Consider the following 17,449-nt stretch of genomic DNA (forward strand, 5'->3'; position numbering starts at 1 on the left):
CGGAAATTCCCGCTCGTTGTCATGCGCGGAAGCTGAGGGTTGCAGCATTGACAGGAACGGTTCCTGCCTCGTCTTGGCTAAGATTCAACGCGAGATGCGGTCGGTAGCAGGGCGAACAAACGCGATTCCAGGTGCAGCTGTAGTAGTGCGTAAGGTACTAGAGCTAACGTTAGACATAGCACTCGCCGAGTCAATATCTGCAGGTCCGTTACGCCAATTCATACTACTAGTAGTAATGCTGCTCAGAAGAAAATCCTGAATGCCGCACATAATGAAGAACGGGGTCGGATAGGAGAACAGATGCAGATGGCAAATTTTTCTTACCCGACCCTTTTCATCAGTCTTGACGACCACCGTGATGCCGAAGAGCGAGGCTCGATCGAGAGCGGGTCTGGGGCTGCAACTGTATTTAAGTGGCCGGTCGGGGTTATCCCTGGGCTAAGAACGGCAGATGGGGCGGGGTCCCGCGATCTGAACGAGCAGCGCAGCGCACTTCCAACTTCCGACGATCTTTTGAAGTCGATCCTGGTGTTCGCAAGGCGAGCCGAAATCGAAGCAGCATACTACAGTAATTAATAATGCAACAATACCTATTGTTGGGTTATGCGCTACCTCCTTCTCAAGAGAAAGGAGACTCAGGTAGTCGGCAACGAGGGCGCCTCGCTTTGCCCCTGCACAGAATCGTAACATGATGTCATCTTCATTCAGTTAGAAACAACACCTGGGCTGGCGACGGTAGAACCGAGGATGGTCGGGCAAAACTGCGTTGATTTGAATGAACTAGTGTAGATAGGTAAGTAGGTAGGTACGCAGGTATTGATGCTAGTAGGCGTGTCGTGAATGATGTGTAGTACCTTAGGTAGCAAGAAGGTTGAGAGTTGACAGAGACCCATTTTGACACTGCTCACCCACAAGGTGCCTGCCCTAACGCACTTCCATGTCACGCCACCGACCAGGCCAATGCATCCATCATCTTGAGCATTCCCCGGCTCCTGCATCTCTGTGGCACTCTACATGTAGGCTACAAAGGTTCGGACCGGAACTCTCTCGGGTTTCTATCGTTGGGCGCCCATGTCTCAGTCATCGCTAAATCTTTGGTGTTTGCATTACGGCAACTCAACACACGGGAACGCAGGTCATCCGCTCTCAGCGAAAGAACTGCCTTTCCATCTACAGATAATCTACCTTACCATACCTATCTGACTTACACTATCTACCTAGGTACCCTTCCAAAACCTGGGCAGTATCTCTCCGGCCTGGCCTAGGTAAGGCTAGCACGGGCGTACGGCATCTATGTCCCTCAGCGGCCACCGCTGATACTGTGGAGGTTTCGCATTCCTGAGCAGTACATACAAGGCTAGTGGTTGTGTGCCGGTGCGGCGGTTACAAGAGTCATGCTATTGGACTCTTTTCAACCTCGAATGGTCTCAGAAGGCGGTGCGGCTGAGCAAAGCGGCCGCTCACAGCAGCGCAAGGGGCACCGCCGCCAGATATGCCTTGCCAAGAGCTGTTGGTTCTGGAAGGCAACACTCCCTGCTGCAAGGTCTCTAGGCGAGATTCATGCGGCATACCGCCTTCGATCGAGCAGTTGTCCAATATAAGAGCGCATGCCGAGTGACAGAATGTGGAATCCAATGGTATGTCTGCAAGTGCCAGTCGTGACTTCGCCATCATCACTCCGGCCCAGATCAGTACCCAAGACGGAGCACGAGCTCAAGAAGAACGAGGCTATATGGACTTCGCCAGTGACGACGGCCGGGTTGAGAAGGCCTCAGTGCGACGGGATCCTTTGCGCCAGCCCTCAACGACCAGTCCCAAATCCAAGAAACACCCACGGAGACCCTCAACAGGAGTAATGAAGCGCACACCCCCTAAACCCCCTCGATACCGCTCTGTATCAGCGCCGGTAAGCCAACTCGTTGCGCCTGCACCGCCAAGGGCCATGCTTGCGGGAACGAGCAGCAACGCGCCGATCGAACTAGATGCTACTTCGGACGACGAGCCAGCATCTACCCCGTTACCCGCCCCGCGACAATCCCCAAAGGCGAACCCTCCCGTAACTCCCGTGAGCAAGGCTCGGTCCGTCAGCTATCCAACTCTTTCCCCAGCAGGAACGCCCTCCCAATCCATCAACGCCGCCATTGGGCGCCTGATCCGCAAGGAAGTCGGGATCAGCGACACCCGCGGCAAGACGGGCTTCGTCTACGTCCTGGCCGCCACGCACAAGAACGGCAGACGCCTTGTGAAAATCGGCCACACGGCCGACGGCGACGTCGACAAGCGCAGGAAATCCATCGAGCGGACCTGCAGCAGCGACATCCGTTTCCCGCCGCCGTCCACCACCGACCACCACCACCACCACCAACAGATCAAGACGTACTACAAGCTCGTCGAGCAGCTCGCCCATCTCGAGCTGCGCGACCGCTGCTACCCCATCGACTGCGCCTGCCGCAAGCGCCACCGCGAGTACTTCGCCGTGGACGAGAATGTCGCCCACCGCGTCGTGCGGCACTGGATTCGCTTCTGCGAGCAGCGCCCCTGGCGGGACCACCCCTATTCTTTTCTCGCTCCTGGGCCTCAAGCCAAGTCGGCCATCTCTCAGGCTATCTGCCCTACGACCACCGGGCCAATCAAGCCGGAATGGCTGGACCGTCTCGAACGGCAGCACTCGATGAGCGTCGATGACGTCTCGGCGGCAACAACAGGTCTAGAAGTGCGGCTAGCGCACTGGGATGCCTTCGTTTCCCCCTCGCTCGGTGCCTGGCTCTGGTACGACCTGCGCCAGGCGTGGGCGGGACTGTGGCGCTGCGCGTGGGAGGTGTGCTGCGTGCTCCAGGGGCTGCGGATCCTCTGGTTGACGTGGGACTGGGATGCCCCGCCATGGGTGGGCTTGTTGGTGGTTGTGGTGTCGCTGGTCTGCACGCTGAGGAAGGTGGGCGAGATCCGATCTGCAGCGGCCTGCTGGCTGTCTCGGCGGCTCGTCGGCTTCGTCTCGGGGGAAAGGGAAAGTGGCTTCCTGCCACTTGCGACCCTCTTGTCAGGGTGTTGTTGCTTTTTCTTACGGACCGGCGTTCTTCCTGGTTGGCCGTTGCGCTTGGATGATCCGGGCGCGTTGGAGAGCAGACGGGAACCGGAGATCTTCGTTGGAGCTTGGGTAACCACCGACGGGGAAGACAACTGTGAGGAATAAGAGGCGTGTGAGGAAGATGACTGTGACGACGGGACACTCGAAGTTGGGGCAACATGCGTACCAGGACAACGTTCCTCTGAAGGCGTGCTCCGAGGAAGCACGCGGAAGCAAACTCGCCGATCTTCTGATAGCACAGAAACGGGGGCTGCTAAGAGCGGAAGAAAAGAAGTGCGGATGGAGACAGCAAAGGGTTCAAACTTGTTGGTTCAGCATCGACGCAGACGGGATCACCACGGATCGGAAGATTCCTGTGACGAGGGACTCGGCTACGATGCGCGATGTCAACGACATGGACGCGGCCTCGAAAGTGCTAAGAGTCGCGAATTCGGAACCGGGAGTAGAAACGAGGAAGAAAGCACTCCTGAACGGAGATATGATTCTGACGCGAGTGGTCGCCGGCGGTCTCTCGCTAGGAAATCCAAACGAGAGAGGTGTGACTCCGAAGACTCTGAACAGGAATATGAGTCTGAGCAGGGCAGTCGCCGGAGGGCTCTGGCTACAGGATCTAGGCAAAGGAAGTATGAGGACGACAACGACTATGATGCGCCCCCGCGACGGCCGAGGCGATAATCTTGCAAGGTAAGTGTGAAGGTGGGTGTGGTCTGCTTAGAGCTCTCCGTCTGCTCCGCGTTGATTTTCATACATAGTTGGGTTAGAGCAACTTGTCAGATATCTAGAGAGAAGGGCAGTGGGACAGGCGTTCTGGAGCGACGACCGACTATATATTCCAGTGTACAATATATACATGTACAAGATACCGGTATATCAGCACGATGGAGAGACTACAATGAAAGAAAAATGGAACCTTTGGCAGCTCGGGAACAGAGTCCCGCACAGGCTTTCACAATGGCCAAACCATCTCACAAGACATAGCAGAGAACTAGGTAGCCTTCATCACTCGGCAAGGTATCACCTCTCATGCAGGTAGCCAAGTTCTCACCGACAGTTGAACAATCAGATGCGGTCAAGCCATTGGGGGTCGGGGTATTAACTATTATGTACAGTGTGCCAGCAGCATAGGCAACCACTATGCGTAACTTATTGTACACAGGGGGCCTCCTTGAGACAAGATCAGGTCATCATAAACCCTTTTTCTGCTTGCCTCATGCCCTTCCCTCCCTCACTGCTTGTCTATACCCCTGGTTTCCCTTCCCCCCCAGTCCCTGTGCTATTTTTTCTCCACCGCGGGACAAAAGATGGAACGAGAACACATGAAAAAGAAAAAGCAAAACAAAAACGGAAACCGCCCAAGGCTTTTTAGCCCGACCGCCGGGATGAAACTCTCTTTGATGCAATGCAGTTCGCTTCGTAAGGACCGTAAGAATTAGATTATTGTCTGGTTGTGTCGTCGTTGACAACGCTATTGTACATGGAAGGAGGGCTTCGAAGTCATACCGACCCTTTAGAGGGCAACGGCAGCGACGAAGGCCACGACAGCGGCCAGACCGAAGCTGGCGCCGACACGGCCACTGCCGGCAATGACGACAGGGCTGCTGGCGCTAGGGCGGAGCGAGCCGGTGCCGGTGGGGACGGTGACGCTGCTGCCGGCGCCAGGGGCAGTGGCGGCAGGAGCAGTGGTAACAGCGCCACCAGCGCCGCCGGCGGGAACGGAGGTCTGGGCACCGGGGACGGGAGCCAGGGCAGAGGTCTCAGCACCAGAGCCGCTGCCGGGAGCAGCAGGGGCGGAGGTGATGGGGATGACATCGACGCCGCCAGCCGGGGCAGTGGTGAAGCCAATCTGGGGCACAGTCATGCTGGTGCTGACAGTGACGGTGGTGCTGGAGCTCGGGATGACCTCGCCGGCGTCGTTGGTGCAGGGCACGACAGTGGTCACGTCAACAACGACGGTGGTCACGGGCACGGCAGCGGTGGGGGTGGCCGTCACGGTGATGTAGGAGGTGACAGAGGGGCCAGTGACGATGGCCGGGTTGTCGTTGACGAACTTGCCGCAGATGCCCTGGAAGTAGGCAATGGCCTCGGCAACGATCTCATCGGTCTCGCCGTGGGCGTAGAGGCAGTCGTAGACGTTCTTGACGAAGGTGGCGTCAGGGCAGTAGCACTCGGCATCGGTGTTGGACGAGCAGCCAGTGGTGAACAGGAAGGTGTTCAGGCAGGACGGGACAACGCCGGGGCAAGGGAGGGTCTCCACAGGGGCGACCGAGCTGACAGCGCTGCTGCTGCTGCCACCGGCCACAGGGGTCGAGGCAGAGGGAGAGCCAGAGGGGCCGGAGCCAGGGACAGTGACCGGGCTGCTCTCAACAACCGTCTGGGTCTCCGTGACGGGGCAGATGGTGGTCGAGACAGGAATGGTGACGATGGTGGTGACCACCGAGTTGGCCGGGCAGTTGGTGACGGTGGGCGCGCACGAGGTGATGGTCTGAATGCTGGTCGTGAAGATGGTAGACGTGCTGTCGTAGCTGGTCGTGATGGTCTTGGTGACGGGAGAGCTGGTGGCAGGGGAGACCTCGCTGGTGCTGTCACCCTGAGCCGGCTTGGTGCTGCTCTCCTGAGCAGGGACGGAGACAGAAGCGGAGCCAGAGGGGCCAGAGCCAGGGATGGAGACGGAGGCAGAGGCAGAGGGGCCAGAGCCAGGGACGGTGACCGGGCTGCTCTCAATGATGGTCTGAGTCTCAGTCACAGGGCAGATGGTGGTCGACACGGGAATCGTGACGATGGTGGTAGTCACAGAGTTGGCCGGGCAGTTGGTGACGGTGGGCGCGCACGAGGTGATGGTCTGAATGCTGGTCGTGAAGATGGTAGACGTGCTGTCGTAGCTGGTCGTGACGGTCTTGGTGACGGGAGAGCTGGTGGCAGGGGCCTCGCTGGTGCTGCTGCCCTCAGCCGGCTTGGTGCTGCTCTCCTGGCCAGGCACGGTGGCGGTGGAGCTCTCCGCGCCGGGAACAGAAGCAGTGCTGGTGACCTGAGGAGCCTCCGAGGTGCTGGTGCTGCCAGGGGCGACGGAGCTGATGGTCTCGGCAGGGCTGGTGCTGGTCGACGAGGCCTCGGCTTCCGAGGTAGTCGTGGTCCCGACAGCGGGAGCAGTGGTGGTCAGCGCCTCGGTGGTCTTGGTCTTGGTCTTGGTCTTGCTAGTCCTGGTCTTGGTGGTCTGCGCAGTGCTGCAGTCAAAGGAGATGGTCGGGACCTGGATGCTGCAGCTCGGCTTGGGCTTGTTGGGCTGAGGAGGGAAGACAATGGTCACGTTCTTGGCGCCACCACACTGGCTGTTGCGCACGGTGGTGCCGGACTTGCTGCAGCGGCTCCGGTGCTTGCAAGTCGACCCATCCGGCATATCATAGTGGAACTCGAGATCGCAGTCGAACTCGGGCTTGACGTGGATGGATCCCAGAGAGAACTTGTCGATGTTGGCTCCGCAGCCAAAAGACGGCGACTTGTGCTTCTCCGAGTGGCACGTGCCGCCAATCACCTTCTTACCGAAGGTGCGAGGAGCGAACCGGGACTTCTTGGCCTGAGCATCCTCCTCACACTTCCAGCCCCTGAAGTTGAAGTCGCCGTACTGGCTGAAGTCGCCAAAGTTCAGATCGAGCCAACTGAAGCCGGGAAGCTGCTTCTCGGTACACTTGTTGTCCGTGTTGGACGGGCAGGTGAAAGGGGGTGCCCGGTCGAACTGTACGCCGCAGTGTCAGTCGTCTCCCTCATACCGCTTCATGTAAGGAGTCAGCCGTGGAACTTACTGTAGCCGTCACGCCGGCGGCGAGCGCCAGCACTGGAACAAAATTCTTCATCTTGAAGTGTTGCTGCTGCTTTTGAAACGATATTGGTCAAGAAACGATAGACTGGGTGAGTGTGTCTTCAAAAGGGGACAAGACGCCAGGCCAAGAGGCGAGCTTGCCAATGATATGAACAATGAAACGGCAAGAAAGAAGAAGGATGAGGCAAAGAAGCGAATGACTTTGCCTCTTCTTGATCAGAGCAGAAACGGAAGACGAAGAACACAACGAAGTTGGTTGGAAAAGGGAGGCACGAAACGAAAGGAGGATTGGCGGTTGCTGATATACCAGGCGGCAACGAGACGCAACAGGGTCGGTTCACCATCCTTCACACAGTACTCCGTATCACAGTATGTACACGATGAAAGCGGGACCAGGCCGGGGACCTTGCATGCCCAGGGTGTCCAGGAAGTCCCTGTCTGTCGAGGATGACTTCGGACATGGCCAGGGACGGCTCTCTCATCAAGGGAGCGGGCAGCGAATGACCAAACCCCGGCAGTCGAGAGCCTCTGCCTGTAACGGCAAAGCTCTACATTGCAGCGTAGCATCTTCGGGAAAGGAGTGATTGTAAAAGGGCCCTTTCTCTGGAGACCGCGGTTGCACACTCCTCCCTTGACGCGGTTCTCACCCTGCTTAGGGGTGAGAAATACACGACTTGCGTTCTGCTGACTGCCATGAGTGGTTCTCAGCAGTTCAACGGAGACGTGAAGAGCCCCACTGCTCGCTCGTGGTTTGGTGGCGCGCGGCTCCTGCCAGCGGCAGCAACCTGAGCACACATGGTTGGCTGACAGGGGCCCGACACAGGGGTACTTTTTCCAGGTTGACAAAGCGTGGGTCGAGATCCGGCCAACAACCACGACCAATCGGTTACGCCCTTGGCACCAAGACCAAACCGAAATGTACTTTCGCTTTTAGGGGAGGCCCTGTTGATTGGTCCAAGATGGCCATTTAAGCTGAAATAAGGACCCCGATTCAATGACTGTATGTAGTACTCGTAAAGACGCAGCTCATCTCCTCAAGTGATTATGCATGCAGTGGTCGAAGAACAATCAATGGCTTGGGGGACTTACACTACAATGGCTCCGTGACGCAAGGACTTCGGGGCAAGCTTTGAAACAAATGCGGCTTGCTCAGCCACATCGACCACGCTAATGCAGGTACGGAATCTTCGCCTGTGCGCTGCATATCCCGAGCATGCCATCATCACCCCGGGGTGCGGGGCGGAGAATTTCGCCCTGGATGCTTGTTCGCCCTCCTTGATCCGGCCAAGGACGGATACGGCGCATTCTGACCAACGCTGCCCGGGGTAGGGTTGTTGTGAGGATAACGGCGGGCGTTTCCCAAAGGGATCAGCAGCCCCGGCCCGAGCTTCTCGATCCAGACCTAGACCGCGGACTATTGTTCGCTAGCATTGTCCATCCAGCGAAAAGAGGAGAGTCGGTTGCTCGTCTGCCCGTGCGGAGATTACACGTTGACGGAGAGTCTCGCGGACGGACTACGTGTAGGCAAGTCAGGGTCAGCAGGTCAAAAGAAGGTTGCTGAAATTAACCTTATTACGTAGTCGGACTTTTGTGACGGGAGTGACCGGGGCGGTCGCCCTTCTGCGGCCAGCGTCTGCCCAGTGCAGCAGTCTGCACTGGACCGAGTCTCTCCGTTTCAGAATCCGCTTTTGCGGTGTTCGATTGGGCGCCAGGAGGTTGAGGTTTTCATGTTTCAGGTGTGTGGGCGCAGTCGCCGAAGTGCCAAACTCTCAGTATCTTGGCGTTGCAGATTCCGGTGAGTTCTCCCGATCGCACTTGCCAAGTTGCGATCTCCCGGGCTTCCGTCTGCCGGCATCTCCATGCTTCTCGTTCGGTTGGGTCAGCAAATCGCAACTGAGACTCGCAACCTGCAATCGGGTTCTCTTTGCACTACGAGTACACTAGTAGTTCGCAGCTCTGCCGCTTGGTCTCAGATTAAGACATATCAACCAAGATTCAGGAGAGCAACTCACTGTGTAACCATTGATCTGTAAATGTAACATTGAGGTAGCAACGTGCCTCCATCGAATAAGAAAATACATGTGGCCTGTGCGTCAACCCATCTTTACATACACCCTTCCCCCTGAGCAGAGGGAGTTCGTGTATCCGTACTTTTTGGGGCGTCTTCACGGAATTTCGGAACGGAGAATCTCCAGTAGAACAGCTAACCCAGCTCTTTCCATAAAATGCTCTGCCATGTACATACCTACCTGCACTGCTGTATTGTACATAGTGTAGAGGTAGCTGTTTCTGTCGGCTTTCGGAGCTTGAAGTCATTGCGTCTGGTCGTCTCATGTTAGTTAGCCCATGAATCCCGAAACAGCTGAAGAGACCCACTTGGTCCATTTTTAGCGCGGTCCAGTCCGTCCTGCCCCTGACGGCACTACGGCACCGATCATTACCGTCACGGTATTGTACCTGTGTACACTTGTAACGGGGTTTTGGGCGTGCCGCCCACGAGGCTGGGCGATTCGCCTCGTCGATCAGCTCTCCTCGGAACCTCTTTTCAGCCTTTCCAACAAACAGCCGCCGCCTGTTCCACGTTCCAATGGACGCCACGGTCATCAACCGTCGCCTCTTCAACAAGCACAAGCGCATGTCCCACCAGCCCCAGGTCTCAGATTGAAGCGCTCTCTTTGTCCCCTTTTTCTCACATCCCAATGGAACCGCCAAGACGAGAACAGGAGCATTGTCACCAGGGGCATATTAATCGCTGGTGCAGTGATGGGCCCATTCTTCGCGTGATGGCTAGCCGATGCATACCTACCTTACCAATGCACCGATACACCGATAGTTAGTTCGCAGCCGGAAAACAGCCGGACTCTTGCAAATGTTGCACTCCATAGGCCTCGCTTGGCGGCACGTACACTAAAGCCCAGAACGGTCAAGGTTCAGGGGCAGCACGTTCCCCTGTTGAGATGGTAATGCAACCACCACATCGTGGTCCGTGGACGGCTTCTCTTCACGCTCCGTCTGGACTGCGACTTGGCCCGAGTCACCGTGCGCTCGTATCCTGATGGACTGGGTCCACGGTGCTGGAGCACTGTCCTCCACCACGGAACGAACTTTCTCCTTTCTTTTGGAGTTCCCCGTCAACGTGGCTGTGTTGTTGCCCTTGCTTGTGTTGTTTGCATGAACAGTTGGCCGATTCCGGTCTGCTCAAGAAGTAATTGGCCGAGAACCCGGAACGGCGGAACAAGCTTCACCGTTGGGCTGAGCTGTTCCACTGACGATCTTCCCCTTTCCGGGGATTTCTTGAGAGACACACTGAGATGGCATCCTTTGCTACTGCAACAAACGGCATAAACATTAGGGCACAGCCTTGAGCCTTCGATATAGTACCACAGCACCCCAAACCAGGACCATCCCAAGCCATGAAACATGCGATCGAGGTTTGCAGCCTCAGTGCGTCCCGACCTACCTACGGTACCTACGACACTGCCGGGGCGATTCCAACCTCAAGATCCCCCACTCCGTCAGGACGAACTCAAGCCTGCACAATATGACGATACGAGTTGGACATAGCTCCTCAGCTGTTGGGGCGGCACGGGTGGCAAAGAAAATCTACTTACACGTCTACTGTGTATGTAGGGAGTAGGGATATGCAACTCTCAACTGAAAATACGCCGATCTGATGAACGAGGTCCACCACGCCGATCCGAAACGGCGGGTGCTGCACATCACTGATCGACAAGCACAACAACGTGAGATCGTAGTGTAGTAGTGTATGGGAAACACCAGATCTTGATGTGAGCTGCCTACACAAGCTTGAACCTTATCTCTACTACCCTAGTATGCGGCCTCGACGTACAAACCTCCTCGTTCGTTCGTTACACACACAAGCCATACGCCGGATGCTGTGTTCAGGTAGTAACTAAGTAAGACCAGTCCGAACCAACACCACGGCACAGGCAGGCAGGGCTGGTCTTACCACTTCTGATTGTATTGTACTTGTACGTATCATGGTCCGAGGACGACCAAGGAAGGGGGGACACGAGCCTGATCGCCCATCGTTTTGCAACATCGGAGCCTTACGGGCTATTAATACACACACATCTACGTTATTACACATATACTCGGCCCATTAATGACACCAACAAGCGGCACTTGCACTACACCATGTAACTACACTATACAGTACTAGGCATGTAGTCACTTCCGCAGTAGGTAAGGTAGCTAGTTTAACTGCGGCGGCCGCCGTCTCGCCCGTGTCATCCCTTCGGCCCTGGGTCACACAAGCGTGCGTTGAGGGAAGGGGGAGCTTGAAGCGACCAGGTCCTTCGGATCGTGCATGCTGCGGGCCAGAAGACAGAAGGATGGACATCGCAGCGGTTCAATGGTTCTGTGTCACAGTAGCTTTCCCGCCGACGGGATCTCCCAGAATGTGAGCGACAACGACGGTGTGTCATCGTGGGATGAGTTGCCGTCAGAATCTACGTTGCCCTTGGAACTCGACACTATGTAGAATAACCCTCAACCCTCTGTAGGGCTTAGAAGCAGCACACTAGGCATCGGGTATCAACCACCGCCCTGCATCCGCCTAATCCTCTCCTCCGCCGCTCTCGCTCTCCGTTCCCGCTCCAACCTCATCCTCTGCTCGGGCGTCAAACCCCTCGTCTCCTCTAGCCTCCTCTCCTCCGCCGTCCTGGGCGCAAGGCCTGAGCCCAGCACTCCTCCCTTCCTCCCACCAGATTTATTACTATTATTATCATTCACCCTGAGCCCTTCAACTCTTAAGCGCTCCTCCTCCGCCTTCCGCCTCTGATCCTCCTTCTCCTGCTCCTCTCTCCTCTCCCTCTCGGTCCTCCTTTCGGCCTCCTCCCGCGTCAGCGGCCCAGGCACCCGCGCGGCATCCCAGTCCCAGGCGCTCTCGCCCAGTTCGGCGCGCGCGACGCGGAATGCGTCGCGTGTTGCGCGGGTGCCGGCCAAGTCGAACGGCGTCTTGCCTTCCGGGCTGGGGATTGTCGGGTCGGCTTTGGCGCGGGTGAGGAGGCCCGTGACGAGCGCGGCCGAGTTTTGAGCGGCGGCGAGGTGCAGGGCGGTAGGGGCGTGGTGGTTCGGTTGCGAGTCGGCCGGCTGGAAGACGAAGTCGGCGGGGAGGCTGTTGGTGGTGAGGTAGGAGAGCAGGGCGGGCAGCTTGGAGCGGCGGATCATGCTTTGTATCTGGTTTGTGTGCATAATCGCGGTTTCTTCCTCCTCGGTAAGTCGCGGTGCGGAAGGTTTGGGCTCAGACTTGGGCTTCGGCGCCTTGCCTCCTTCATCCGTGGCAGCAGAAGCGGCTTCCGGGTGAATTTCCTTCACCTTCAGGCGGGTGAGTTCGATAAAGGACCGCATAAGTTCGTTCTGTGTCGCTCTGCGAGTGCTGAAGGGAAAGCCCCTAATACGAGGGTCGTTGGCCCGGATCACCTGGTCGTCGTATGGCCCGAACAACGTCCGCCTGTTTGTTGCCCCCGTTGCTCGTATGAAGAGCAGATCCGATGTATCAATCAGAGTTTTCCAGTCCTTGAGGAGGCCGCGAACGTCTTCGACCAGAGCCTGCTCGTTATACCGACGGAGCGAGGACCCGGCTGAATGCGCTGCGCCCTTGGCGTTGTCGTTGGCAGACTGCGAGCCGCCTTGCTTCCGCCGTGTGGTGTACCGGTGGAACGTCTTGTGCGCCAACACGACAGCCTCTCTGTTGAGTGGCCCAACAGAGCCGTGCTTGCTCTGTTTCGGAGCCAGGCATACAACCATGGCAGCAAAATGGCCACCTCCGATCATGCACAGGAAGATGTGCTTGCCATTGTAAGCTGGCGGAACCGCATTCCCGTCCTTGGCTGTCTTGGGCATGGATATTGGCGGCAGTTGTCTCTGCTTGATGGCCTCGACGATGGCATCTTCCTTGTCGAGCTCTTCTGCCGTGAACATGGCCCTGTAGATCCCGAAATACGTGTTGTCCGGCAACCTTGGAGAGTCGAACCACAGCAGTGGGGGTTGCCCCATCCCTCTCTTCCTCTTCTTCTTTGTCGGCTCATCATCTTCGTCGCCGTCGCCGGTGGTGCGCTTTTCGGCTAGTGAAGCCTGCTTCTTTAGCAGAGCTGAAAGCGTGGTGTCCCTGCGGGATGCCTCGTCCTCCTCGTCTTCGCTGTCAGATGCGTCCGACCCTGATATGCTCACATCGTTCTCGGCGACGAGCTTCTCAAACTCGGCCTCGGATACTGGTCTGAGCCCGTTCAGCTTCTGCTTGAGGTTGTAGTAATGGAGGTCGGTCTTGAGATGCCCCTTCTGCTCCTGGACGGTGACGAATGACAAGCCACAAAGGGAGCAGGCCTGCGACCCGAGGGAGCTTTCTGAACCGGCGGGGCCTGGACTGCGGTCGCGAGAGGGAGCGGAATCGGTTGATGCTTCCTCAGCCTGAACTGGTAACCCCGCGTCTGGCTTCGGCACGAGCGAATTGAGGATTTCCGGCGGAAGATCGTAGAGATAGAGGGGCCGTCGTAGCAGCGGGTCTTGCTGCTTGTCCATGGCCATCTTCAGCCGGGAGCGCTAGGTGGTGGACAGGAGGTGTCTGACAAGGGGCGTTGTTGGTTCAAAGACTTCCGGGTTGTCGTCACTTGTCATCGATGGCGGGGCAGCTTTATCTGATAACTATACTGGTTCGCGATAAGAGTCATGCCGGTGACTTGGACCGAATGTGTCATCGGAGAGCTAGCTTAACCCCAACCCTTGGTTTGCATTGTATCGTACCATGTTTTTTGAAGAAGTTATTGCAGATGAAGATATCAACCAGATCCAAGAATAAATCGGGACTGGGGCGTTGCTGAGTATACCTAATATTGGGTACGTAAGTTGATGCTACTCATCCGGCAGGTAGCGTGTCGTCTCCGACGCATTTCATTCAACGGTACTCCGTAAACGGCAAGACACGGTGAGAACATGGGCCTTCACAAACTCAGATATGGACCATAGGAGACTGAGATAGACTGGTGAATTGATCAAACTGTACTACTAGGGAAGAAAGCAAAAGCAATAACTTATTCTCACCAGACTTGCAGGCGTATCGATTGAATTCGGTACACAGATACCGTGACGTCTTCAACATCCGTGATTCATCAATCCTCCACCATGCTTACCTGAAGTTTCTCACTCACCTCACTCACCACACCAAGGCTACTTACCTACTGTGTGTTGTGTACTTACTGCTCCTCATCTTCAACCGGAGACGACCTGCTATTTGCCGGCAACAGACCGGCGTGTTCCAGGGTCGTTGGCCAGACAGAAGACCTCCGAATTGGGACTGACCGGGCCGATGCTGGCCATCTCTGCTGCGTCGTCCGGGTCTACGTCCGAAACCGAGAAGCGGCTGGTCATGTTGACTTCGGTTGACGGCTCTACCCCGCCGCTGCTTTCGTCTGTCGTTTCAGTGGTGATGGAAATATCAGCCTCGTCAGCTACCGAAGAGTCCCAGGAGAAATGGCTCGTGAGATTTGGCGGTTCGTCGTCTTCATCGTGCTCCGCTGAGATCTCCTGCGGGTCTTCTTCTGACTGCTTCTTGGGATGCTCGTTGAGATCGATGCTGGTCAACGTACCGTCCTCGGCTTCTGAAATAGGGCCAGGTTCAGACTGGTGAAGCTGGAAATTTGCCCCCACGTCTGCAGGATCGCCGGCGTCTTGGCCGCCTTCAGTGATGTACTGCTCCGCGTCACTCTGCATGTGGCGCTGTTGGGTGGTTAGCCGACGACTCGGAGGTGGAACGGCCAACGCAGAGCCGACATATCCTGAGGTTGTGGGACCTGTGTCCTGGAGTTGTCCATGCCCCGGAGGCAGAGACTCGGGAAGTCGCAGGGCTGCCGCTGTCCCCTGCTCCTGCAGATTGTCAATCATCAAGCCCGATGCTGTTCCTGACTGTGAAACAGGGAATTCTACGGGAGCCTCTCCACAGAGCTTTTGCAGTGTGGCGAGATGAACTTGCGGAGACACTCTCGCCGTGTCTTGCGATGGGTTGAGCGATCCGCGGGGGGTTGCCTGCGACTCGCTTAGCTCGGGAACTGGACTGAGAACGCGAGCATATGGGCCGATGGACATGGGCGCCGTGATCCGTGGCTGCATGCGAATCACGCTATCATCGTCAGCGGTCTCCTGGAGCTCAGCCAGCTTCAGCGTCAAGGTCCTCACCTGTTCGAGTCTCCGTAGCCACTTGGCTGGCGACTCGAACGGTCGTCGTGGCAACGCCTTATCGATGGCGATGAGCTCGCACCGGGGCTGTTTGGCGTCCGCGAGGTCAGACGATGCTGGCCTTCCGAAAATATACTCGGCGGGGACCATGCTTGGAGAGACGCTGAAACAGTAGCCGCGGCGGTTCTTAAAGGCCCAGTAGTTCAAGATGGCGTCCACCCTGTTCGTGTCATAGCCCCTGTAATGGTCGCGGCAGTAGTCGCAGAACGAATACTCCAGCCCCAACTTCTCGGCTGGCGGGCAGCTCAAAAACGCCAATTGGAGATTGGCCCAGCAGCTACCGTCCTGATATTTCTCGTTCCTAGCTATCTGCTCCTTACACTCGACCAACTCTCCGACTCTGCTATGCGCGCACACCGTGAAGATGTTCCTGGTGATGTAACACATGGCTGAGATGGTGAATGGTATCCTGGAAGAGAGTAGTTGTTGTCGAGCTAGCGATAGCACCGAACGAGGAATGCCGACTGACAAAGTCGATGGCTGCATCCAAGGAACACTTCCGGACCAGCGCCGTATTAAATAGGTCGAGCTGGAAACGGCCCAAGGCTGAGAAACAATGGCATTGTCGTGGTTTCATTGTGTTGAATCTGTACAAAGTAGATTGCCCAGACAAAGGAACGTTTGATAGCCGTCACAAAGGGTAGTGACGGTACACCCAGAAGAGATGCACGGCATTGTGTACCCGTTATGGGCGCAAAGGTAGAACGTAGAAGACAATGGGTTGACCTGGGTCTCGAAAGTCGAGACTTGGCTCTAGAATCGGCAGTTCTGTGACCTCGAAACCTTTATGTCCCTTCGAAGTGCCAACTTGGACTCCGAGACGGAAGTAACGGCTCGGAGCGGGAGAACATAGAGGATTGTTGGTGAGATGCCGAGGAAATCAGCTTTGTAAACTTGGGAAGCCTTGGCCAGCTCACGCCACCCAGTCATAATGAGCCACGATGAATCATTTTGGATCAACGCAAACCACCCTGAGATGCCCCACCCCCAAGCGGCGCGATAGCTGCAGCAAAGTCGACTGAGAGCAAAATGATACATTCAACAACCAGGACTGAAACGAATTATAAATACTAGTAAGCCACTTGGGAAGGTAGTGAAGGAACCATCACGCAATCCTACTTTTCAAAGGCGCAATCAAGCCCATACCTACCTAGGAACAAGACTGACTCCCTGACCTACCACATCCCATCGTTCGCCATGGCAATGACTTCAAGTCCATCCGGCTGCAGATCGCGTGCCGAAGAACCGACCACCGTTCAGGAGGATTCCGGGAATCATGCCCCCTATACCCGCTCACAGCAGACATCCGGCCCCATTGTCTTCTACGACATCAAAATGCGTCCTCCGGTGGAGAGACACTGCTGCTCACCAAACCCCTGGAAGACCCGACTGGCACTCAACTTCAAAGGCGTCCCATACTCGACCTCATGGGTGGCCTTACCCGACATTGCACGAGTGCGCAGTAGCCTCAAAGTCCCGGCCTGCCGCAAGTTCGCGGACGGCTCCGACTACTTTACCCTACCCCTCATCGAGGACCCTGCCACGGGGTTGCGGGTCGGCGACTCCTTCGATATCGCCGTCTACCTGCAGAAGACGTATCCAGACTCGGGCGCGGGCGACCTCTTCCCCGCTCAGACGCTCGACTACGCCTTCGCCCGCCTCGATGGATTCCTCGTACCGCTATCGGACTGCCGGGATAGCGAGTTTCCCGAATACGCGTGGTTCAATACCAACGTCGATGCAGCCTTCAGCGCACATGTACAGCTCGCGGTTCAGGGGTTTCCCTTCGACCCGGCTACGGCCGAGGCCACCAAGGCGGAGTTCGTACGGCGCGCGGGAGTTAGCAGCTGGGAAGACTTTGCGTTGGTGGGCGAGGCGAGAGAGAAGGTGAAGGATTCGTTCCGTAACATGCTGGGTGGTTTGGCTAGGTTGTTCTCGAGGGACGCCAGTGGGCCATTTCTGCTCGGGGCGAGGGCAAGCTACGCGGACTTCATTGTCGGTGCGTGGCTGCGAATGATGTGCGTAACTCTACCGGAGAGCGAGTGGGAGGAGGTGAGGAGCTGGCATGACGGTATTTTCGGCCAATTGCACGATGCCTTGGGGGTATATGCGGAGGTGAAATAGGGGGCGCCTAGATCCCTAAACATTCTTAATAACACTGCAAGATCCAGATCTTGGCATCGCCAGTGTGAGTCATAAGTGCGAGATGTTTATTACAATAGTCGCTTGCATTATGGGGGAGCTGGCGGAATCCAGAGTTTCTTCAAATACTGTATGAGTAAGGCAGGAGGGCGGGA

The 17,449-nt window shown here is 56.7% G+C and overlaps 6 protein-coding genes across 6 annotated transcripts; 2 read left to right on the forward strand and 4 right to left on the reverse strand.

The window, feature by feature from the left end:
* The first annotated feature begins 1,364 nt into the window (after window positions 1–1,364).
* On the forward strand, window positions 1,365–3,277 carry B0T15DRAFT_50720 (T5orf172 domain-containing protein). The gene has a single exon (XM_062867632.1). It carries the CDS (start codon window positions 1,640–1,642, stop codon window positions 3,188–3,190), a length of 1,551 nt encoding a protein of 516 aa, XP_062726583.1. The 5' UTR covers window positions 1,365–1,639; the 3' UTR covers window positions 3,191–3,277.
* A 1,315-nt stretch (window positions 3,278–4,592) lies between these two features.
* On the reverse strand, window positions 4,593–6,933 carry B0T15DRAFT_507437 (uncharacterized protein; the record flags this gene model as incomplete). Its single annotated transcript, XM_062867650.1, has 2 exons — window positions 4,593–6,815; window positions 6,883–6,933. The coding sequence occupies 2 exons, from the start codon at window positions 6,931–6,933 to the stop codon at window positions 4,593–4,595; spliced, it is 2,274 nt and encodes a 757-aa protein (XP_062726584.1).
* Window positions 6,934–9,294: 2,361 nt separating this feature from the next.
* B0T15DRAFT_519527 (uncharacterized protein) lies at window positions 9,295–10,986 on the reverse strand. Its single transcript, XM_062868436.1, has one exon. The coding sequence runs from the start codon at window positions 10,319–10,321 to the stop codon at window positions 10,031–10,033; it is 291 nt and encodes a 96-aa protein (XP_062726585.1). The 5' UTR covers window positions 10,322–10,986; the 3' UTR covers window positions 9,295–10,030.
* A 160-nt stretch (window positions 10,987–11,146) lies between these two features.
* Window positions 11,147–13,554, reverse strand: B0T15DRAFT_519528 (uncharacterized protein). The gene has a single exon (XM_062868437.1). It carries the CDS (start codon window positions 13,446–13,448, stop codon window positions 11,457–11,459), a length of 1,992 nt encoding a protein of 663 aa, XP_062726586.1. The 5' UTR covers window positions 13,449–13,554; the 3' UTR covers window positions 11,147–11,456.
* A 175-nt stretch (window positions 13,555–13,729) lies between these two features.
* Window positions 13,730–15,993, reverse strand: B0T15DRAFT_50792 (uncharacterized protein). The gene is made up of 2 exons (XM_062867680.1): window positions 15,093–15,993; window positions 13,730–15,020 (listed from the first exon to the last, which is right to left on the reverse strand). The coding sequence occupies exons 1-2, from the start codon at window positions 15,636–15,638 to the stop codon at window positions 14,148–14,150; spliced, it is 1,419 nt and encodes a 472-aa protein (XP_062726587.1). The 5' UTR covers window positions 15,639–15,993; the 3' UTR covers window positions 13,730–14,147.
* Window positions 15,994–16,349: 356 nt separating this feature from the next.
* B0T15DRAFT_482018 (uncharacterized protein) lies at window positions 16,350–17,276 on the forward strand (the record flags this gene model as incomplete). Its single annotated transcript, XM_062866066.1, has 2 exons — window positions 16,350–16,406; window positions 16,455–17,276. 2 exons carry the CDS (start codon window positions 16,350–16,352, stop codon window positions 17,274–17,276), a joined length of 879 nt encoding a protein of 292 aa, XP_062726588.1.
* Between the last annotated feature and the right edge of the window lie 173 nt (window positions 17,277–17,449).

The sequence above is a fragment of the Chaetomium strumarium genome (assembly GCF_033439665.1).
Source record: "Chaetomium strumarium strain CBS 333.67 chromosome Unknown B0T15scaffold_1, whole genome shotgun sequence".
Classification (NCBI taxonomy): Eukaryota; Fungi; Ascomycota; class Sordariomycetes; order Sordariales; family Chaetomiaceae; genus Chaetomium; species Chaetomium strumarium.